This window comes from Pelodiscus sinensis, chromosome 2, assembly GCF_049634645.1.
Source record: "Pelodiscus sinensis isolate JC-2024 chromosome 2, ASM4963464v1, whole genome shotgun sequence".
Taxonomy (NCBI): domain Eukaryota; kingdom Metazoa; phylum Chordata; order Testudines; family Trionychidae; genus Pelodiscus; species Pelodiscus sinensis.
The window spans coordinates 224,542,436-224,562,693 of NC_134712.1; the positions used below are offsets into that span (position 1 = coordinate 224,542,436).

Sequence of the window (20,258 nt, forward strand, 5' to 3'; positions counted from 1 at the left end):
AGATTTGCAATAGATTATAGTAGGGCCAGTATTTCACCCTTAATTCCCTTTTTAAATAAGGAAAGGGAAACACGCAACAGAAATAACGCTTGCATTTGAAAACTTCCTAAGTGCTACCGGTGAATGGATTCTTCAGAGTCCTGTTTTCAGGGAATAAATGTAATGAAAAGTCTATATTCACACACTATCATGGACGTTTATGAAGACTTAAAATAATGTTCATAAAATAGCATTCAAAGGACAGAAAAACAGTGACATATTCTTATATTTACCCCAGTAATCCGTCCTTCCCACATTGATGAGACTGCCAAGCACCCTAATGCTTACCACAGAGGGATATGAAAGGTTAACTGATTAACCAGTAAGTGTCACCCTTAACGGGTGATGCTTACTAGTCTGAGTTAACTTATCCAGTGGAAGCTCAAGTAGCTCCCCACCTGCTTCAGGCATGTGGCTGCTCCAGTCCCATAGCAGGCCTGCGCATCATGCAGGGAGGGGCTGCTCCAGAAGCCCAGAGCGGCCCCTGTCTGCAGTGGGCCCGGGTGCATCACACACAGGGGCTGCTCCAGTCACCCGGAGCAACCACTGCCTGTGACGTGTCCAGGCCTGTCATGGATAAGGCTGGGCTGGAGCAGCTCCTGCCTGCAGAAGGGGGAGGACCACTGCTCTAGCCTGGCATCAGCAGGCAACAGGGCCGGTCCTGCCCCTCGGGCCAATCAGGGCCTGGCGTTGGGGAAGTGCACAAAGTCTCTTGCCGCCTGTCTCTGCCCTGCCAGGGGTGCGTGGCAGCTAGAGAGAGAACCACTGGCTGTTTTAAAACAGCTGATGATTCCCACTGATGCCACGCACCACTGGCAGGGAGGGGAGATGGAACGCTTGATTGGCCTGGGAGTGGGTTAGTGGCAGGGTGGCTGCAGGCCAGATCTGGCCCACAACAAGGATGTTAAATATTGGTATATTGGTTAACTGAATAGTCAAGTAGCCTCATGAAATTTTATCAGTCGACTATTCTATAGTTCCTGGGAGTGGGCCGGCAGCCACTGTATCAGAGGCAGCAGTGCAGGGTGCCAAGTGGGAGCTGGTCTGTGAGGGAAGCCAGTTTAAAAACCAGCTGCTGTCGCCGACCAGCTGCCGTCACCCTGTGCTGCTGCTTCTGAGAAAGAGGCAGCAGTGTGGGGTGGCAGCAGTCCCCGTCTAGGAGGGGTCTGAGCTCCAGGACCCTGCGCAAGGCAGAACGGAGCTGGGCTGCCTGCCCGCCTGTCTCTTAATACACTTGAAATGCAGAGCCGCAGCAGGGGTAGGTCCTGGACTTGTTGTAAGCCAGTACTGAGCCAGGCTGCTGGCCAGTCTGCTAAAAAATTTACTGGTAGGGAGGGGGGAAGAGGGAAATGCATGTAGTCTATAGCATTAACCTATAAGCTTTTGCTAATCAGTTAATTGACTACACTATTACATCCCTAGCCCGCAGAGGCTTCTTTGATGACCCCCAAGATAGATAAACCTTTTATCAATTAACTACCACTGTCAACCATTAATTCTGAGACTTCGTACAAAATATATGTTTAATTTAAAAAGGTTTACATTGGCTTCTGATGCAAGAAAACAATGTCACCTGAAGATCTACATCATGGATAGGGTTGCCAGGTGTCCGGTATTGACACTGACAGTCCGGTATTTTCGTCTCCTATTTGGTAAAAAAATTTCAGAAAATACCAGACACCTAAAACGTCCGGTATTTTCTGATTTTTTCCCAGCCAGGAGGCAAAAATCCCGTGTGTTTACCGGGTTCCGCAGGGAAGCTGTCTGGCCCGTAGCAGGGAGACAAGATGGTGGGCAGCCTGTTAAGGCCAAAAAACACCTCAAAAGCATTTCATAAAGGGGCCATGATGCTTTTATTTATGTATTTATTCTCTGCAACGTTGGTCTTCCTCCCTCCCCCATTCCCCCCCCCCAACAGAATTTTTTCCCTGGTGTTTTTTTTTGGGGGGGGTGGGGGGTTGGTATTTTTGTTTAAACCATCTGGCAACCCTAATCATGGATGTATTGATTAACTACAACAAAGCAAAAAGCCAACTCTTTCTCTTTGTGGGCAGTAAGGAAAAAATTTAGAGAATCTGTATTCTGAAGTTGAACTTTACTTTGTATTTTAACTATAAAGTCTGATTTGACACAACTTAAATAGGTTACTTAACAGCATCCAATACAGTTCTTAGGAGTCAGAAATGCAATGCAGATTCTCAACTCTAAAAAGTATTCCACAGACAACGGAAAGAAAGTTCCATTTTGTTCTGTTATTCTTAAAGACTATGCTCTTATCCCTAGAATGCCTTGCTCTGGGGCAGTGGTCCCCAACGTGGTGCCCGCGGGCGCCATGGCGCCCGCCGGGCCATTTCTGTGCGCCCACCGAGTGCCCAGGGCCAGTGGTGCATGGGCGCTGCTGGCTCCTGGGTGCACGGCGTATGGGCGTCCCCGCCCCCGAGCACGCAGCACAGGAATGGCGCCGGCCGCAGGTGTGCAGCGCATGGGTGCTGCCGGCTCCTGGGCGCACGACACAGGAGTGGCGCCAGCCCTGGGCATGCAGTGCATGGGCTGTTCCAGCCCTAGACATGCGGCGTATGGGTGGTCCCACCCCTGGGCGTGTAACAGCTGGGTGCCCAGCACATGAGTGGCCCCGCCTCTGGGCGCCCGGCAGCCCCGAAAGGTTGAGGACCACTGCTCTGGGGAGTCCTTCACTGAACCTGGAAGCTGGTGCAAAAGAACCATCTCTTTAACATAATTGATTTTAGGAACCTAATTCAAATGACAAAGTTACAACAATGAAACTTCTTGAAATTATCAACTAATCTTAAAATCCAAGTGTTGGAAGAGACCTCAGGAGGTCACTGAGTTCAACCCCTGCTAAAAGCAGGACCAATCCCAACTAAATCATCCCAGCCAGGGCTTGGTCAACCCGGGACTTAAAAACCTTTAGGGGTGGAGATTCCATCACATCCCTAGGTAACCCATTCCAGTACTTCACCACCCGACTGGTGAAATAGTTTTTCGTAATATCCAACTTAGACCTCCCCACTGCAACTTGAGATTATTGTTCCTCATTCTGTTATCTATCACCACTGAGAACAGCTTTTCTCCATTCTCTTTGGAACCCCTTCTTCAGGTACTTGAAGGCTGCTATCAACCCCCCCCCCCCCCCCATTCTTCTTCTGTATAAACCCAAATCCCTCAGCTTTTGCTCATAAGTCATATGCTCCAGCCCAAAGTAATTTTTGTTGCCCTCCACTGGACTCTCTCTCTCCAATGCATCCACATCTTTTTATTACTATCCATCATTCAAGAGTGCCTTTCCCCCTCCTCCATACACAACATGTTCAGCCTTAGCACCTGGAGCAAGGGAAAAGAAGCTTCTCTAGTAAGGGCTCTGGTAAATGATGTGCAGTACTGATAGTCCTGGAGCCCCAGTACTATCCCACTAAACTATCTACTACACTGAATATAACATGGTCAAAAGGCTTGAACAATCATACTATAAACATGCTTCAACTATGATGTGAAAGGAAGTGATTTTAAGGGCAAGAGGATATTTTAGACTCCTAACTGGCCTAACCAGTTATTGGATGTTGACTGTCTCTGCAGAGATACCAAGGTTATGGAGTCACACTATAACTCTCATGATGATAGTCCGAGACCCCTACAAAGGCAATGCTGCATATCGGAAGTGTCAGGGTGAAGGATACCAGAAAAAGACAGGCTTGGGTTGTGTTGATGGATTTGTAAAAAGCCTCACTTAGCTCTTCTATCCTGGCAGGATATCTGGCCCAATAAGTTTAGGTGATCACAGTAAAGATATGGGGAATAACAGGGATTCTCAGATTGTTCTCTCTGGGAGCCAACTGTGACTAACTAAACTAAATTTTACATACTCAACACTTGACAAGATTTTTTTCAGACTCAGAACAATAAATGGAGCTGGGTTATGTCACACAAAGAAAACCATCAAAGAATCAAGATAACTTCCTATGTTATTATAAGCTATATTAAATGTGTTCCCAGTCATGAAGCTAGGCGCCCTGGGTCACACCCTACATATAATATTGCAATAATATCTGTAGAAAATACGGCCTGGGATAGGGGCTCATATGAAAGCTAATATTGTGTAGTAGTTCACAGATGAGAGTATTCCCAGCAGCATGTTACACAAGTCTTTGCTAATCAGAGATAATTTTGATAATAACTGTACAAGAAAGTTAACTGATAAATTGTTACAGAACACAGTAATCAGAGACATAGAATCTAATGTTCATGTTTCTTGGTTAGAAGTTAAGCCTCAAGAAACTATTAGCTGAACACTTACATCTAAAGATTAAAACACCAATTAAAAAAAAATTTAAACTCCTCTCCAATAGCAACAATTAAGTCAAAATTCATTATAGTGGCACAGGTTGTAGTATATAAATACTTGCTGTTATTTCAATTTTAAAGCCCTTTGCTATAGGTTTTATATTATGTTATGAAGTATCCTCTGGTTTAAAAGTGAAATCTTAATGCAACTGTATACTTCACATGTTTTGGAAAGAACTTCTTTATCCATCCTTGCACTAGCAAATGTAAAATGAAATTAAATGAACATGACTTATGGGCAACATTTAAGATTTAAGTTACCTAAAACAGATAAATTGAATTCTGTGGAATGTGCCTGTTGTATGATTCATCCATTCTTGTTCTTTTGAGTCTCTTAACCTGTCTTGAATCTCTGCACAGATGTCCAGTTTTTCCCCTATGTTGAGTTTAAATAGACAGCTCAACTTCGGGCTGGACCTCTGCCCCATTTCCAACCTTCAGTATTGCTGTGGACAGCACCACCGTTCTCCCAGTCATTCAGGACATAACCTGGGCGTTGTGCGCTAATTTAGGCCTTTTTAAAAAAATCTTTCCACTATTACCACACAACATAATCCGCAAAATTCATTCCGCACCCTCCCTCGGTCCACAAAGCCAACCCCCCCGTCCATATTATCATAATTTAATGTCTTCATTGCTGAAGACATTCCATCTTTTCATCTTCTTGGCTTGTTTCTCTGACCACACGGAACACCATTTAAACTTAGATTCACTTATATTCTGTGACACCTACAAAAGTCCTATGTCCAAAAAGGGACTTTAAAAAAAACCTGCTCTCTCAAGTTACATATTGTTAAGAAACGTAAATTAAACCTACTCAGATGACTGTAAATGTCCGTCTCATGCTTTCTAAAAATCTCTTTAATATAGCTTCAGTATTTATATACTATAAAAATGTTACAAATTGAGCTATTTTTCTCCTCTCTAGCTACCGATGCTTTCCGATCCTGAGATTTCCAAGAATAATGAGCAAGCAGAGTGGGAGTTAAGGAGTAACAGAAAAATAAATGTTTAGATTCCAACTACTTCCTAATAGCAAATGTTCACAAATTTAAGGTATTCAACGAACAGCATACATTGTTCAAAAATATATCTTATTTTCATTTTTCAGAAACACAACATACCAGTTGAAGAATGTCTTCATCCTTAGGCATAACACTAAGTTCCAATATGCAGTCACTGAAACACAAAATATATTATTCACAATTTTGGAAAAGAGATTTTATGTTCTGTTAGGATAAGAATGAGGACACTAGTTAAGATATGGTATACTTGTCACTCCATGTCAGAACTTTTTCCATCACTCATTAAAAGTTAATACATGACCTTCAAATAAGTCTCTTCACACTAGAAATGAAATCATAATGGCAATTTATTATAGCATGACCAATAAATTCATTTTTTCTTTTTTTCCCCCTTTCATATTAATTTACCTTATGAAGCTTTGTTTGTACATACAATATATTAAACCACACCAATTCAACATAATTAAATATTCTTGCTTCAATACTACACCAAACAAAGCAAAGGAATCTGACTATATATTTTACAAATATGCATCCGTCAGTTCATCTGTCCTAGGGTATGTCTAGACTACATGCCTCTGTCGCCAGAGGCATGTAGATTAGGCTACCAGACATAGGAAAATGAAGCGGCGATTTAAATAATCGCCGCTTCATTTAAATTTACACGGCTGCCGCGCTGAGCTGACAAACAGCTGATCAGCTGTTTGTCGGCTCAGCACGATAGTCTGGACGCGCGGGTGTTGACATCAGAGGTATTTGTCGACCACCCAGGTATACCTCATCCCAGCGCGGCAGCCATGTAAATTTAAATGAAGCGGCGATTAGTAAATCGTTGCTTCATTTTCCTATGTCTGGTAGCCTAATCTACATGCCTCTGGCGACAGAGGCACGTAGTCTAGACGTACCCGTAGTCTGTTTGTCAAAAACTCTTAAACTATAAGAGCCAGTATCACCAAATTTGACATGCAGCTTCCTACTATGCCATTAGCCTTACCTGATAACATAAAAATAAGGGGCTAGTCAATGGAAATAAAATATGGCACTTTAAATATTGATAAATTAAATCCTTTTTCCTACACTGCTAGATTCTGTGTCAATGAGTTTCACAATGTAACTGAGGCTAAGAATTTAACAAGATTCAAAGGATTAGAGACACAAGGTGGGGTAGTATCTTTTATTGTACCAGCTTCTATTGGTGAGAGTTTTTGAGTTTACATAGAGCTATTCTCCAGACTCACTCACCTTGTCATTCTAATATTCTGGGATCAACACAGCCACAAAAATCACTGTATATAATAAGATCCAGAGTTATAAATTAATCCTAACAAAAATTTTGACAAGACATAGAACCTCATATTCATTGTTTAAATCAATCTCCAACTATTAGGGATTAGAAAAAGACCTTTATGGAGGGGCAGAGTATTACACTATTTATTCCGATAGAAATGTAGCCATGTTAGTCTGATGTAGCTGAAACAAAAAACAGGACTATGTAGCACTTTAAAGACTAACAAGATGGTTTAATAGGTGATGAGCTTTCGTGGGCCAGAACCACTTCCTCAGATCTTCCACTATTTGATCTGAGGAAGTGGGTCTGGCCCACGAAAGCTCATCACCTATTAAACCATCTTGTTAGTCTTTAAAGTGCTACATAGTACTATTTATTCCATTCCTCTTCTTCTAAAGCATCTGGGATAGGCCACCGTTAAAGATAACTACTAGATTAGATGGACCATGGCACTTTTCCAGTCCAGCAATTACTATGTATGGGGATGGGAGGGAGTACACTATATATATATATATATATATATATATATATATATATATATATATATATATATATATATACACACACACACACACACACACACACACACACACACATATACACACACACACACACACACACACACACACACACACACACACACACCTTTGTAGAATCACATACTCATCCCTCTCAAGCACCAGTGTATTGAACTAGCACTCAAAATTGACTACATTTATAAATATCTTACCTGTTCTGAATTAAACCAATCACTTGGGAATATGTCTTCCCAATAACACTCTCTCCATTAACTTTTACAATTCTGTCACCTATGGGGGAAAATAAGCAGAAAGTTAAACATACATCATATGTGTTTCTATTCCAGCGCTCTGTATACTTCTCTATTCATTTTTCAATATACTTCACTAACAATGAAAAGTTTAGCTTGCTTTAAAAACAAATTACAAGCACATTCTTTGCTATTTAAGATTTCTTTATGTGTATATAAAATACAAAAACTGAAAATTTGTCAGGAAAATTTTAGATGTGGTACTTAATTCTATGCTCCCTAATCACACCCGTTAAACATCTCATTTGCTCATACAAATGCTCTTAACACACACAAGTAGGCATAAACAACATAAGAGACTAGTTTAAGAATTTGGCCTCCAAAACGACTTTTGATGCATACTTCTCTAAATTGAAATGTGTTAGTTTAAAGTGTTTGTACTTTTGTTTAGAGACTTCAAAAATAGGTAATTTTAGATTTAAAACATCTCAAGCAGCAGTGTATCCCTGACAGGCGGAACTGAACCTCAGATCTCTGGAGTTTAGTACTGTACAGGAACCTCTACCATGAGCTAAAATCCAGCTGTTTCTCAGCTAAAGGTGTAAAACAGACTCATTCTCTCTGTAAGTGGTCTCAGTGACACTAGATATGACAATACATCACACCCAGAAGGTAAGAGAGTTACATAAGCACCTCTGTCCTTTCAACAGGCACTGCAATTTTCTTTTGTTCTACAAGATAGCAGTGATTACAATAAGGGAGGATGTTTCCAAAGCTGTTCTGTTCTTTAAAGTGTTAGCATCACTCTTTTGATACTTTAACCTTTTTGATGATCAAACTATCAATTCACATGATACAGTAAGTAATTCTATGCCACCTACATCAAATATAAAATTGAACTGTAGTTTCTTTGAGCTTTCCCAAGTAGTTTTGTTGTGTCCGATTGATTACGATCGTGTCTCACTCAATATGGATAGATGCAATTTAAGATAAAAGGCAAAATAGGCTATGCTCTCCTACACAAGGTAGGAATTATGAAGAAATCTTGTGCACTTCTTTGACTTCTCTCAAAAGAAGAAAAAAATAAAAATGTTTAAGGAAGGATAACACTTAAGAATCTTTAAAACATGAAAAAAGAAAGCTTTACGCTTCTAGTAACAGACAGGGAGAACAGAAATTTTTCTTAGGTTGAATCATGGCTATACAAATATCCCAAGAAGTGATTAACTACCTACAGATTCACTGGAGACTCTTTGGAATCATAACTTCTGAAGAGTGATCGCCTCTCTTTGCTGATGGGCAACTTGCGGAGTACACTTTGAACCTCTCTAGTCTGGCAACATCCATGGTCCAGCATGATTTTAGTTAGCCAGATGTCCACTTATCATAGGTGTGATGAAGTTTCCCAGTGTCCCATAGTTTGTTTATAGCCACCACTCTGGGCTCTCAGTATTCTGTGCTTTTATTTAGCTCTAATTTATGCCTAAATGTCTTCTAAGAGCCCAGGAAGCAGAAGAAGTGTTGGTAGTGCTGCTAGACAATATTGACTCCTGTGGTTTGGTAAATTTTCTGGTTTGGAACTGGTCAGGTTCCGAGGGTGCCGGACTAGAGAGGGCCAACCTGTACAGAGTTCCACATGAAGATGTCACCTCTCTGGGTTCCAAAACCCAGAATTGGACCTATTGTGCCTCTTTTTACTGGTTGAGACTCTACATGTGCTTTCAGCACATCAGCAAAATTTCACTCCATAGTAAACACTTCATTTATACCCTTGTTTCAGCTGATTATTTTCCTAACTTCTTGGCTCCTGGTAATCCACATGACCAATGAGTAATCTTGGCTTGTTGAAAGAAACTCCATGTATGTATGTATGTAAATCATTGTGAATTTCCTACTTAATTCCACTGAAAAGCTGGATTTTTCTGAAACCACAATTTAGTCTGGAAAGTTAAATCATTCTCAAACTACAAAAATAATTTGCCGATAAAAAATTATTATTTAGGCCAAGAGCTACTTATAAGTTTTAAATCCCATTCTAAAAAGTTCAGCCATATTGCAGGGCTTCTTTTAAATACTATTATATACTTTCCTCTGACACTGAAAATGAGAACTGATTTTTTTTTTAATTATAGCTTCAAACTTTACCTACTTATTTGATACTTCCTGTTTTTTCTTAGGAATATTGCGTAATTATGAGCATCCTTAGATTGCCTCAGATCACTTGCCTTCCTCTGGTGTTTTTATTTCTCTTCCCCTGATATTCAAATCTGCTCTCAGACTAGGAACCAGCAGAAATGATGTGGGTCAGCCCAGAGCAAGTGTCCAGTGAATCAGAAAAGAAATTGTCTGGAAGTTTAAGTGGCACTCAGAACAGAAACAGCCTCGGAAATGAAGTAACTGAAGGAAGACTAAGGTGGAAGAATCTTTGCTCTGTTGCAGATAGAAAGATGGAAGGAGAGGGTGTGTTTATTGTGGAAAAAGATAAACAGCAGCAGGTGAAAGCTTGTTCTGACAGTTATCCAATGACAACCTACTTTTGGCAATGTTGTGAAATCAAGCCAAACACATTGATACCAATTCTCTCCTGCCTTGATTGAGATGAATGCAAAATGCTGTTCTGACAAGTGTCTTATACCTACTTTGCATAAGTACATAAGAGCCAAAGCATGGAGGAATCAGGCCCACTGCAGTTATAGATATCATAATTGCTTTTAACCATGTTTCAAATATCATGTTTGAGATTCTTAGATATGATCTCTGATGTAAAACAGTTTAAATGTGAAACATAGGGAGTTAGACCTGCTCAGCACCAGTCAAATTAGACTTATGAGTACAAGAGTGCATAAAGCTATGGCAAATGGTTAAACTAAACCATTTTGCAGTTCAGATATTATTTTATTCAAATTTACAAAATGACCACAACATCTCTTTATAATACAGTGAGACACATTTGGTTTTTCTAGGCTACTGATTCACTGACAAATAAGGTATCTCTATCCACACCATGAATGAGGCATTTAATAATACAAAATAAATGTCTTGCAGCAATGAAATATGAACTGACAAAATAATGAAAACTATTTAAGTTCATTTTGAAATCTAATATGTTTTAACTCTTTAGTGTAACCATAAAACAAAACCATAAGTTGCATTAGGTGGTAATGGAGCAAGTAATTAAAGAATTCTTCTGCAAACACCTGGAAGATAATAAGGTGATAGGTAACAGCCAGCATAGATTTTTAAAGAACAAATCATGTCAAACCAATCCAATAGCTTTCCTTGATAGGATAATGAGTCTTGTGTGTAAGGAAGATGGGGTAGACGTGGTATACCTAGACTTTAGTAAGACATCAAACGGTCTTGCATGATATTCTTCTCAATAAACTAGGCAAATGCAACTTCGATGGAGCTACTAGAAGGTGGATGCATAACTGGCTGGATATCCGCTCTCAAAGAGTTGTTATTAACAGTTCACAAACTTGCTGGAAGGGCATAACAAGTGGGGTTCCGCAGGGGTCTGTTTTGGGACCGGTTCTGTTCAATAACTTCATCAACGATTTAGATATTGGCATAGAGAATACACTTATTATGTTTGCAGATTATACAAAGCTTGGAGGGGTTGCAACTGCTTTAGAGGACAGGGTCATGGTTCAGAATGATCTGGATAAATGGTCTGAGGGAAATAGGATGAAGTTTAATATGGACAAATGCAAAGTGCTTCACTTAGGAAGGAACAATCAGTCTCTCACATACAGAATGAGAAGTGACTGTCTAGTAAGGAGTTCTGCAGAACGGGATCTAGAGGTCAGAGTGGACCACAAGCTAAATATGAGTCAACAGTGTGACACTGTTGCAAAAAAAGCAAACATGATTCTGGGATGCATTAACAGGAGTGTTGTGAGCAAGACACGAGCGATCATTCTTCTGCTCTACTCTGTGCTGATTAGGTCTCAATTGGAGTATTGTGTCCAGTTCTGGGCACCATATTTCAAGAAAGATGTGGAGAAACTGGAGAAGGTCCAGAAAGGGCAACAAGAATGATTAAAGATCTAGAGAACATGATCTATGAAGGAAGGCTGAAAGAATTTGGCTTAGTTTGTTTGGAAAGGAGAACAGAGAGAGGACATGATAGCAGTTTTCAGGTATCTAAAAGGGTGCCACAAGGAGGAGAAAGAAAAATTGTTTTCCTTAGCCTCTGAAGATAGGACAAAAAGCAATGGGCTTAAACTGCAGCAAGAGAGGTTTAGGTTGGACATTAGGAAAAAATTCCTAATTGTCAGGGTAGTTAAACACTAGAATAAATTGCCTAGGGAGGTTGTAGAATTTCCATTTCTAGAGATATCTGAGAGCAGGTTAGACAGACATCTATCAAGGATGGTCTAAAGGTGGTAGTGGGTCCTGCTATGAGGGCAGGGGACAGGACTCAATGACCTCTCAAGGTCCCTTCCAATTCTATTGTTCTATGGTTGTATGAATGGAACAACTCAAGAAAAGTTGGGTTCAAAAAATGGGATGCCCGCTATAAATAAAGTGATTGTGTCAGAAGCAGAGCAATCTAAATGGCTAATAATTCTGAGAGCTTTAGAAGGTGATTTCTGAGATACAGCCAAAACAATACATTTCAATCTAAAGTTTTGGAAGAGAAATTGCAACATGAGCTAATCAGATAGTAAGATGATAAGCAGTCAGGTAACTTATTTTGTGTGTGTGTGTGTGTGTGTGTGTGTGTGTGTGTGTGTGTGTGTGTGTGTGTGTGTGTGTGTGTGTGTGTGTGTGTGTGTGTGTGTGATTCTTTCCCCCATCTTGGTTTCTAAAAGCTTTTTATAAGTATGAAAATAAAATATTCTCTGTACTGATTTTATCCTTTTCAGTCTTGCAAATATTTAATTCCATCTTTATTCTGAAAAATATCATGCTCCAAAAAGTATAATAATCCAAATGAAAGACCAGACTGCAAAAAACGCATAGTTTTGTTTTTATTAAATTAGTAACTATAAATGAACAGCACCTGTGCATAATCCAGCTTCAAAAGCAGGTCCACCTTCTTTAACCTGTTTAACAAATATGGTATCCATCGGTTCCAGTCTGTTTCTTTGCTTCCCTAAAGAAAAGCATACGTTTTGAAAGGCATTTTATTAAGCTGCATTATGATGCTGAATTGCAAAAACCATTCAGAAAAAACTTAATCATGACATTTATCTACATATAAAATATTAGGATCCAAATGATCTCTTATTTCATTTGGCAAACACCGCACTAACATCTGTTCTATTTAAAACCATTTTCTCTTTTGGCTAGATGGAAGATCTTTAGAACTATCTGTGTAAAGCTGTAGTTACAAAACTGTAGCACATGAACATATTAGAAAACAGACACTTTTCAGCTTTACTTTTTCATCTCATCAGTATTCCATTCTCATACAAGTGGCCATGGCATTCAATAAGGGCCATCTCTTGTTTCCCAGATTCCCATCTGGCAGGTTTATGAAACCACACTATCTGAAATGACAATCACAATTACAGTCCTGTAACTTGAAAAAAATGAGGCATCTCTTCATTTTTAGGCTCCTGAGAGCACCAACTCCCTTCCCACCCAAATTATTAACAGCAACTCATAGCTCCCCCAGGACAAGCTGAGCAAACTTATTTGAAAATTTGGTTTTGATGGAGGTTCAAAAAGCATATCAAGGTTAATCATAGCAGGTATGTGTACAAAACTGTACATTTACTACACTTTCATAGACTGAGTGAGACATTCACAGGTTTGTTTAAGGAAGTCTAAATCAGTGAAATTTATAATACCCTTGCTTTCTCACCCTGCACACTGACATACATGAATAACCCGTATCTTCCATTCTAACACACTGCTTTGCATCTGGTCCTTCAAGTCGAAGTGTATTAGCCATACTAGGTCCAGAATAGTGTAGCAGGAAACAGTGGTTAGCATGTATAAATTAAAATAAGGAGATGGAGTGTAGTGTCAGTTACATCTGTAAGTAGAGTGTCTTAAGCATAGCATATCAAAAGTTAGAATGAAGTATAGTACATTACATCACCTTAGACTTGCCTCTGCATTTGTCCGACAGCGTACAAACAAACAAGTCCAATGGCTCAATTCTGCAAACAGCTGAGCACCCTGAACTCCCAGTGAAAAGTAGTTACAATTGTATGTGATAGAACCATCATACAACCTTAAATAGCCAGGAACAGTGAAGAAATTTGGTTCTGTGAAAAGGGATGAAGTAGAGCCTCCAAGAAACACCAGAGTTACAAGACACCATGTGAAACCAGAAGTTATCCGTCAAGCAGCATCAGAAGGCAAAAAACAAACAAAAAAGCAGATGCTGTACTGTTCCTGTCTTGCATCTTAAAGATGTGGGCTGCATATCCCCAGCCCATAGGTGGGGCAGCCACTCACAGATAACTATGAGGTGAAGACACAAGGGCTGCCGGCCCTTGGCAACTGGAGTCAGAAAAACATGAGCAGGGCTGGGGCCTGTGCAACTGTCACCCCTCCTATTGCCCTCCCCTCTCCTCCTCGTCCCCACTAGCTCTACTGGGTTGAAATAGAAACTCCCTCCTGTACTGCAGTTCCCTTTTGCATGGGCCTGCTAGGCCTAGACTGGCTGCTCTCTGCAGCTTCCCTTTCATTAGCGGCTTCCTGTGCAGCCTCCCTAGGCCACTTGAAAGACTAAGTTCTACTGCTTCTTTTTTGGGGACAGGATGTAGTAGAACCTTGAGACCTCCCTCGGGGGGCCTATCGGGCTGACACACCCCATCATACAGACCTATGATCACTTTGGAAAGATGCATCTGGAACATCTGGCACTTTTATTGGTAAAGATCATCAAATACCACCTTTGATGAGGGCACCTTTGATTAGAGTATAACAATATCGTATTTTTAAACCTTCTCTTGACTCAGATGGTCAACTACTGCTCAGCAGCCAAACTCCCATTTTGAGCAAGAAAATTAAGAATCTAGCAGAGTAGTCTCCACCACCTCCCAACATCCTGGGTCCCTCAAATCAGGAAATGGGAAAGCACTGCACCTGTTTTATTCCTTCCTTTCAGAATGTTCTTAGAGAGTCATGGTGAGTAAATGTTCCTCCCTCCTCACAGCACTCCCAGAAAATTCCCATTCTCCAATCCATTCTCTTCTCTGATCCTTTTTAAAATCAAAATTATGTTTATCGTGTGAACAGAGAGATGGCATTGTAAAATGCCAGCAATTTACAGATCTTAATTTTAATATTTTATTCACCTCTTTTGACAACAGAATCACCTACCATCTATGCCAATGCCTGCCTGTATCAACCCAGGGCAGGAAAGTGAACCTGAGCAAGTTGGAAGTGATATTATAAAAAGGGGGGAAACATTCTGAAGACCTACCATATTTCACCATCTATTCATGGAGTCTGTCCCTAAATCATAAAACCAGCATGGGGTGCCGAACTCCTTCCTGCTACCAGTTTCACGCAACTACAACTATGAAAATGCTTACTTCTATCAGAGGGTATGTCTACACTACAACGTTAATTCGAACTAACTTAGTTCGAATTAGTTAATTCGAACTAAGCTAATTCGAACTAATGGATCCAGACTAAAAAACTAGTTCGAATTAGCGTTTTGCTAATTCGAACTAGCATGTCCACATTAAGTGAACCCTGAACCAGGCTTAAGGATGGCCGGAAGCAGTGCCGGCAGGGCATCAGAGGAGGACTTAGAGCGTGGAGATGCTGTCTCAGGCTAGCCGAGGGCTGCGCTTAAAGGGTCCCGACCCCCACCCCGGACAGACAGTTCTCAGGGGTGCCCCGCTTGCAAAGCAGTCCTGGCTTGGATTGCCCGGAGTACCCACACTGGGCACATCACAACACTCGGCCATCAGACCAGCTGCACTTGCCGCAGGCTGCCATCTGGTGAGAGGGGGCAATTGGGGGGCTGCAGGAGAGCTTCCACCCCAAAAGCCCGCAGAGCCAGCCCAGTCCTCCCCATCGGGGGCACGTACCCCATTCCTCCCTCACCTCCTTCCTCTTACCCTTCCCTAGCCCCCCTTCTTATTGATGTACAAAATAAAGATAACGTTTCTTCCAACATTGACTCTGTCTTTATTGAACAAAACTGGGGGAGACTGGGAAAAGGAGGTGGAAGAGGGGAAGAGAAAGGCTGGAAGAGGGGAGGGCAATTAACATGATCAGGGGTTGGGAACAGGTCCCAGATGAAGAGAGGCTACAGAGACTGGGACTGTTCAGCTTCGAAAAGAGGAGATGGAGCGGGGATAGGATAGAGGTCTCTAAAAGCAGGGGTTGGGTGGAGAGGGTGTATTCAGAAAAGTTCTCCATGAGTTCCCAGAAAGAAGGACTAGAGGACACCAAAGGAAAGGAATGGGTAGCAGGCTTCAAACTAGTAAGAGAAAGTTGTTGTTCTTCACAAAGCAAATAGTTAACCTGCGGAACTCCTTGCTGCAGGAGGCTGTGAAGGCTGGAACTGGAACAGAGTTTAAAGGGAAGTGAGATCAAGTCATGGAGGTTGGGTCCATGGAGTAGTCTTAGCCAGGGGGTAGGAGTGGTGTCCCTGCCCAAAGTTTGTGGAAGGCTGGAGAGGGATGGCACGAGACAAATGGCTTGGTCACTGTCTTCGGTCCATCCCCTCCAGGGTCCCTAGGGTTGGCCGCTGTCGGCAGACAGGCTACTGGGCTAGATGGACCTTTGGTCTGACCCAGGACGGCCATTGTAAGCTCAGGGCTCAGGGTCGGGGGTCTCAGTGGACCCCCTTGATTTTCATGCACACCTGCTCCTGGGTGGCCAGGCTGGCAGCTCTCCTGCCCTAGATGGCCACTTTCCTGTGCCTAGTGCGGAGATCGTGGACGAGGTCCACGATGTCTGCACTAGCCCAGGAAGGTGCCCGCCTCTTGCGGTCCCGGGCAAGCTCCCGGGAGCCGCTAGCCTGGTCCCGGGAAGAGGGGGTGGGCTGGGGGACATCGGGTGGGTAGCTCTGTGCTGTGCCAGGTGCAGGGTCTGCTGGCTGGGTGCTGGCAGGCTTGCACCTGGCACGGGCACCGTAGCCAGCCCGTGCCCCTTTAAGGGGTCCGGGGCCGGGAGGGGGGCATAGAGTTTCCCTGGTGTTGGCCAGAGTGGCCACCAGGGAAACCTGGGGAGGGCTAGCCTCCCACTAGTTTGAATTAAGGGGCTACACACCCTTTAATTCGAACTAGCTAGTTCGAACTAGGCTTAATCCTCGTAAAATGAGGTTTTCCTAGTTCGAACTAAGCGCTCCACTAGTTCGATTTAAATTCGAACTAGCGGAGCGCTAGTGTAGCGCCTATGAACGTTAGTTCGAACTAACGTCCGTTAGTTCGAACTAACTTTGTAGTGTAGACATACCCAGAGACTGGCTAGAAGCTCATATTCTGTCCTACCAGGTGACTTAGTCATTGCAATCTACATTTTTGTAACCAGCCAGATGGTTTACTGCCATTCATTATTCCTAGGTATGACCATATACCTGATAAAAGAGGGGAGGGGCCTTCAATTAATCCAGAATACAGCCTCCCACTTCCCCAATATTAACCCTGACAACACTTCAGTGCAGTACTCCTAGTAGAATACCAGGTCATTACTAAAGTTTCCACAGAAACGGCCTTTGGTATCATAGAAAAGCCCTCTCTCTGATGATTCCCTTCTGTAATTGCATTAATCAAGAAGTAACTATGAAAGCTGTCATCCTCAAGAGTGAAAGATGCACGAAGAGAGGACAGGACTCCTAGCAAAAGGGCAAAAGCTTTGAAGCTTAGTACCTGATGGTTAGAGTAACCAGAAATCTGATGGCTTTCAGAAAAGTGTAAAACAGTCTTTTTCATAAACTTCAGTGGGGTAGCGGAGTTAGGCTGTTATAGCTGCCTGATGGACTCTAAGGGAGGACACAGAGAAACCCGACAGCCACAAGTGCAAGAGATAGTCTAAAATCAGTGGGATGGGTGTCCACAAGGATTGCACTCCCTTCTGTAATGTCATTCAGAAAATTGCCTCCACTTGGCCGAGTAAGCTGACTTAACAGAGGGTTTCCTGCTTCCCAAAAGGTCTCTCTCAACTTCTTCCGAGCACTCCTGCTCCACTTCTGTCAGCCATGGATATACCACACCGCCAGGTGGAGTGATGGCAGGTTCGGGTGGCATAGCCATCCATCCCCCAGTTCCTGGGAGATTACGATTGGCACTATGGGGAGGGAGGAGGGCTATGGCTCTTGCCCCCCCCCCCCCACCTCTCATGTCAAGGAAAATAGCGGACACTTTCCTGTTCCTGAGAGAGGCAAATAGATCCCATTGGGGACAAGCCCACATTTGGAAGATCTCCTCTAGTATCTTGATCTTTAGGGACCACTCGTGTGTTGTGAAAGTACGGCTGAGAGTATCCGCCAAGACATTCTTGTTCCCTGGTAGGTACATGGCCTCCACGTGAATGTAGTGGGCTATATAGAACTCCCAAAGGAGTAGGGCTTCTAGACACAGGGGAGAGGAGCGAGCTCCACCCTGTCAGTTGATATAAAACACTGCTGCTGTGTTGTCCGTCAGGACTGAGACCACCATGTGCAGGCTAGTCTGGCCGCCCTGAGCTCCCTGACATTTACGTGAAGATCCTGCTCCCTGGGGTCCTGCTCCCTGGGCACATACCTGCTCCCTGGGCACATACCTCGGGTCCATTGCTCACTCAGATGCACTCCCCATCCCATATTCGATGCATCGGTGACAAGCTGCACTACTGAGCTCGGGTTCACAAAAGGCACTGCCGCACGTACCACCATCCTCTCGTGTCCACCACTCGAGGGACCGGATGACATTTTGAGGAAGTGTGAGGAGCAAGTCCCAACATGCCCGTGCCTGGTTGAACACCCGGGCTAACCATATCTGTAATGGTCTGAGCCTCAATCTGGAGTCTCTGACCATATAGGTGCAAGCTGCCACGTGACCGAGCACCTTCATGCAATTTCTTGTTGTTGTGATTGAAGAGGCTATGAGGCCCTGTATGATGAGGATCATAGCTAGAAACAGTTTTGGCTGTAGGTCGAGTCCAAGCAAGCTCCCACAAATTCTATAACTTGAGTGGGTACTAGGATAGATTTCTCCTAGTTTATTAGGAGACCCATCCTGCTGAACAGATCTCTGATAAGGTCTATGTGATGTAACACCTGCTCCTTGGAGCAGCCCCGATGAGTCAATCCTTCAGATAGGGGAACACCTGGATTCTGCAGCCTCCTCAGGAAGGCAGCTACTGCGGTCATGCACTTCATGAATACCTTTGGTGCCATAGACAGTCTGAAAGGGAGGACTGAAAACTAGAAGTGTTCCTGCCCCACAGTAAACCTGAGAACCCTCCTGTGGGCAGCCTTATAGAAATAAGAAAATACGCGTCTTTCAAGTCGAGGGCAGCATACCAGTCCCCCATTTCCAGGGAGGGAATAATAGACACCAATGTGACCATCTCGAACTTTGCTTTTGGTACGAGGGCGTTGAGATCCCTTAGGTCCAAAATAGGCCTGAGGCCTCCCTTTGCTTTGGGGATAAGGAAGTACCAGGAATAGAATCACCTTCCCTTGAATTCTTGAGGAAGCCAGTGCACCTCCCCTTGCTGGAGAAGCGACACTACCTCTTAATTCAAAAGATGCTCATGAGAGGGGTCCCTGAAAAGGGATGAGGATGGGAGAATGACAAACAAGGGAAGGGGTTGGAATATCCCACTGCCTCTAGGCCAAGGACCCATCTATGGGTTGTAATCTGGGCGCAAGCCTGGTAAAAGTGGGAGAGCCTGTCCCAAAGGGGGGGGGGGGGCGGTCAAACACGGGAACTGGTACTCTGTCCTTGTGTGTATCTTCAAAATGAGGACTTGGGTTGCTGAGGAGGGGGTGGTCCTCCTCCCCTTTCTGAGCCCAAACGATACCTACGCCTCCTGTTGTGTCCATTGGAATTACTGTTGCCGGCGTTTCGAGGCCTGCACCTTGTTTGATCAGGCCTATAGCCCTGATGGGGGACCTGCCCTGTGGTCTGGGGTTGAACTGCCTCTGCGTGTCCAGTGTGTGGATTCCCAGGGATCTAAGCGTAGCCCTGGAGTCCTTTACACTATGCAGCCTGGCATCCGTATGTTTGGGAGAAGTGATCTTTTCCCTCAAACGGCAAGTTCTGCAGTGTGTTCTGCACCTCAGGAGGTATGCCAGAAACTTGCAGCCAGGACCCATGGCACATCACGACACTTGGAGCCATTGTGCGTGCAGCTAAGTGTCCTATCTAGCACCACCTGCAACCCTGTATGGGATATAATCCTATCTTCCTCTGTCAGTGCTGCAAACTTCTGGTGGGAGTCTTGTGGCAGGCATTCTTTAAATTTATCCACTGCCATCCAGGTATTATATGCATACCTGCTTAACATTGCTTGTTGGTTGGCTTCCAGTGGCATATGCCTCCCTACACAGCAGGTCCAGTTTTTTCAGCTCCCTGCTTTTTGGGGGTAGGTCCTGGCTGACCCAGCCTCTCCTTTTTCCCTTCCGCCTGGACTACGAGTGAGTCTGGGGCCAGATGGGAGTATAAACGTTCAAATATAGTCTGGGGGACAAAATAGCACCTCTCTACTTCTTTCTGAGTAGGCGAGATGGGATGCTGGCGTCTGCCATAGATTGGTGGTAAATTTAGAAACAGTCTTATTGAGTGGCAGTGCCAGCCTCGATGGTGCATCTGCCGACAAAATGTCAATCGTGGGGTCTGAGTCTTCATTGACTAGTTCTGCCTGCAAC

At 43.3% G+C, this 20,258-nt stretch overlaps 1 protein-coding gene across 3 annotated transcripts in view; it reads right to left on the minus strand.

Annotated features, from left to right (window-relative positions):
- ARHGAP21 (Rho GTPase activating protein 21) overlaps nucleotides 1–20,258 on the minus strand; it is a 195,043-nt gene that overhangs the window by 65,591 nt on the left and 109,194 nt on the right. For all 3 annotated transcript variants that reach the window (XM_075922534.1, XM_014569653.3, XM_014569652.3), the window contains exons 4-6: nucleotides 12,489–12,581; nucleotides 7,442–7,520; nucleotides 5,523–5,577 (exon numbers count right to left, since the gene is read on the minus strand). In XM_075922534.1, coding sequence (XP_075778649.1) covers nucleotides 5,523–5,577; nucleotides 7,442–7,520; nucleotides 12,489–12,581 — 227 coding nt within the window. The remainder of the gene's footprint in view (nucleotides 1–5,522; nucleotides 5,578–7,441; nucleotides 7,521–12,488; nucleotides 12,582–20,258) is intronic.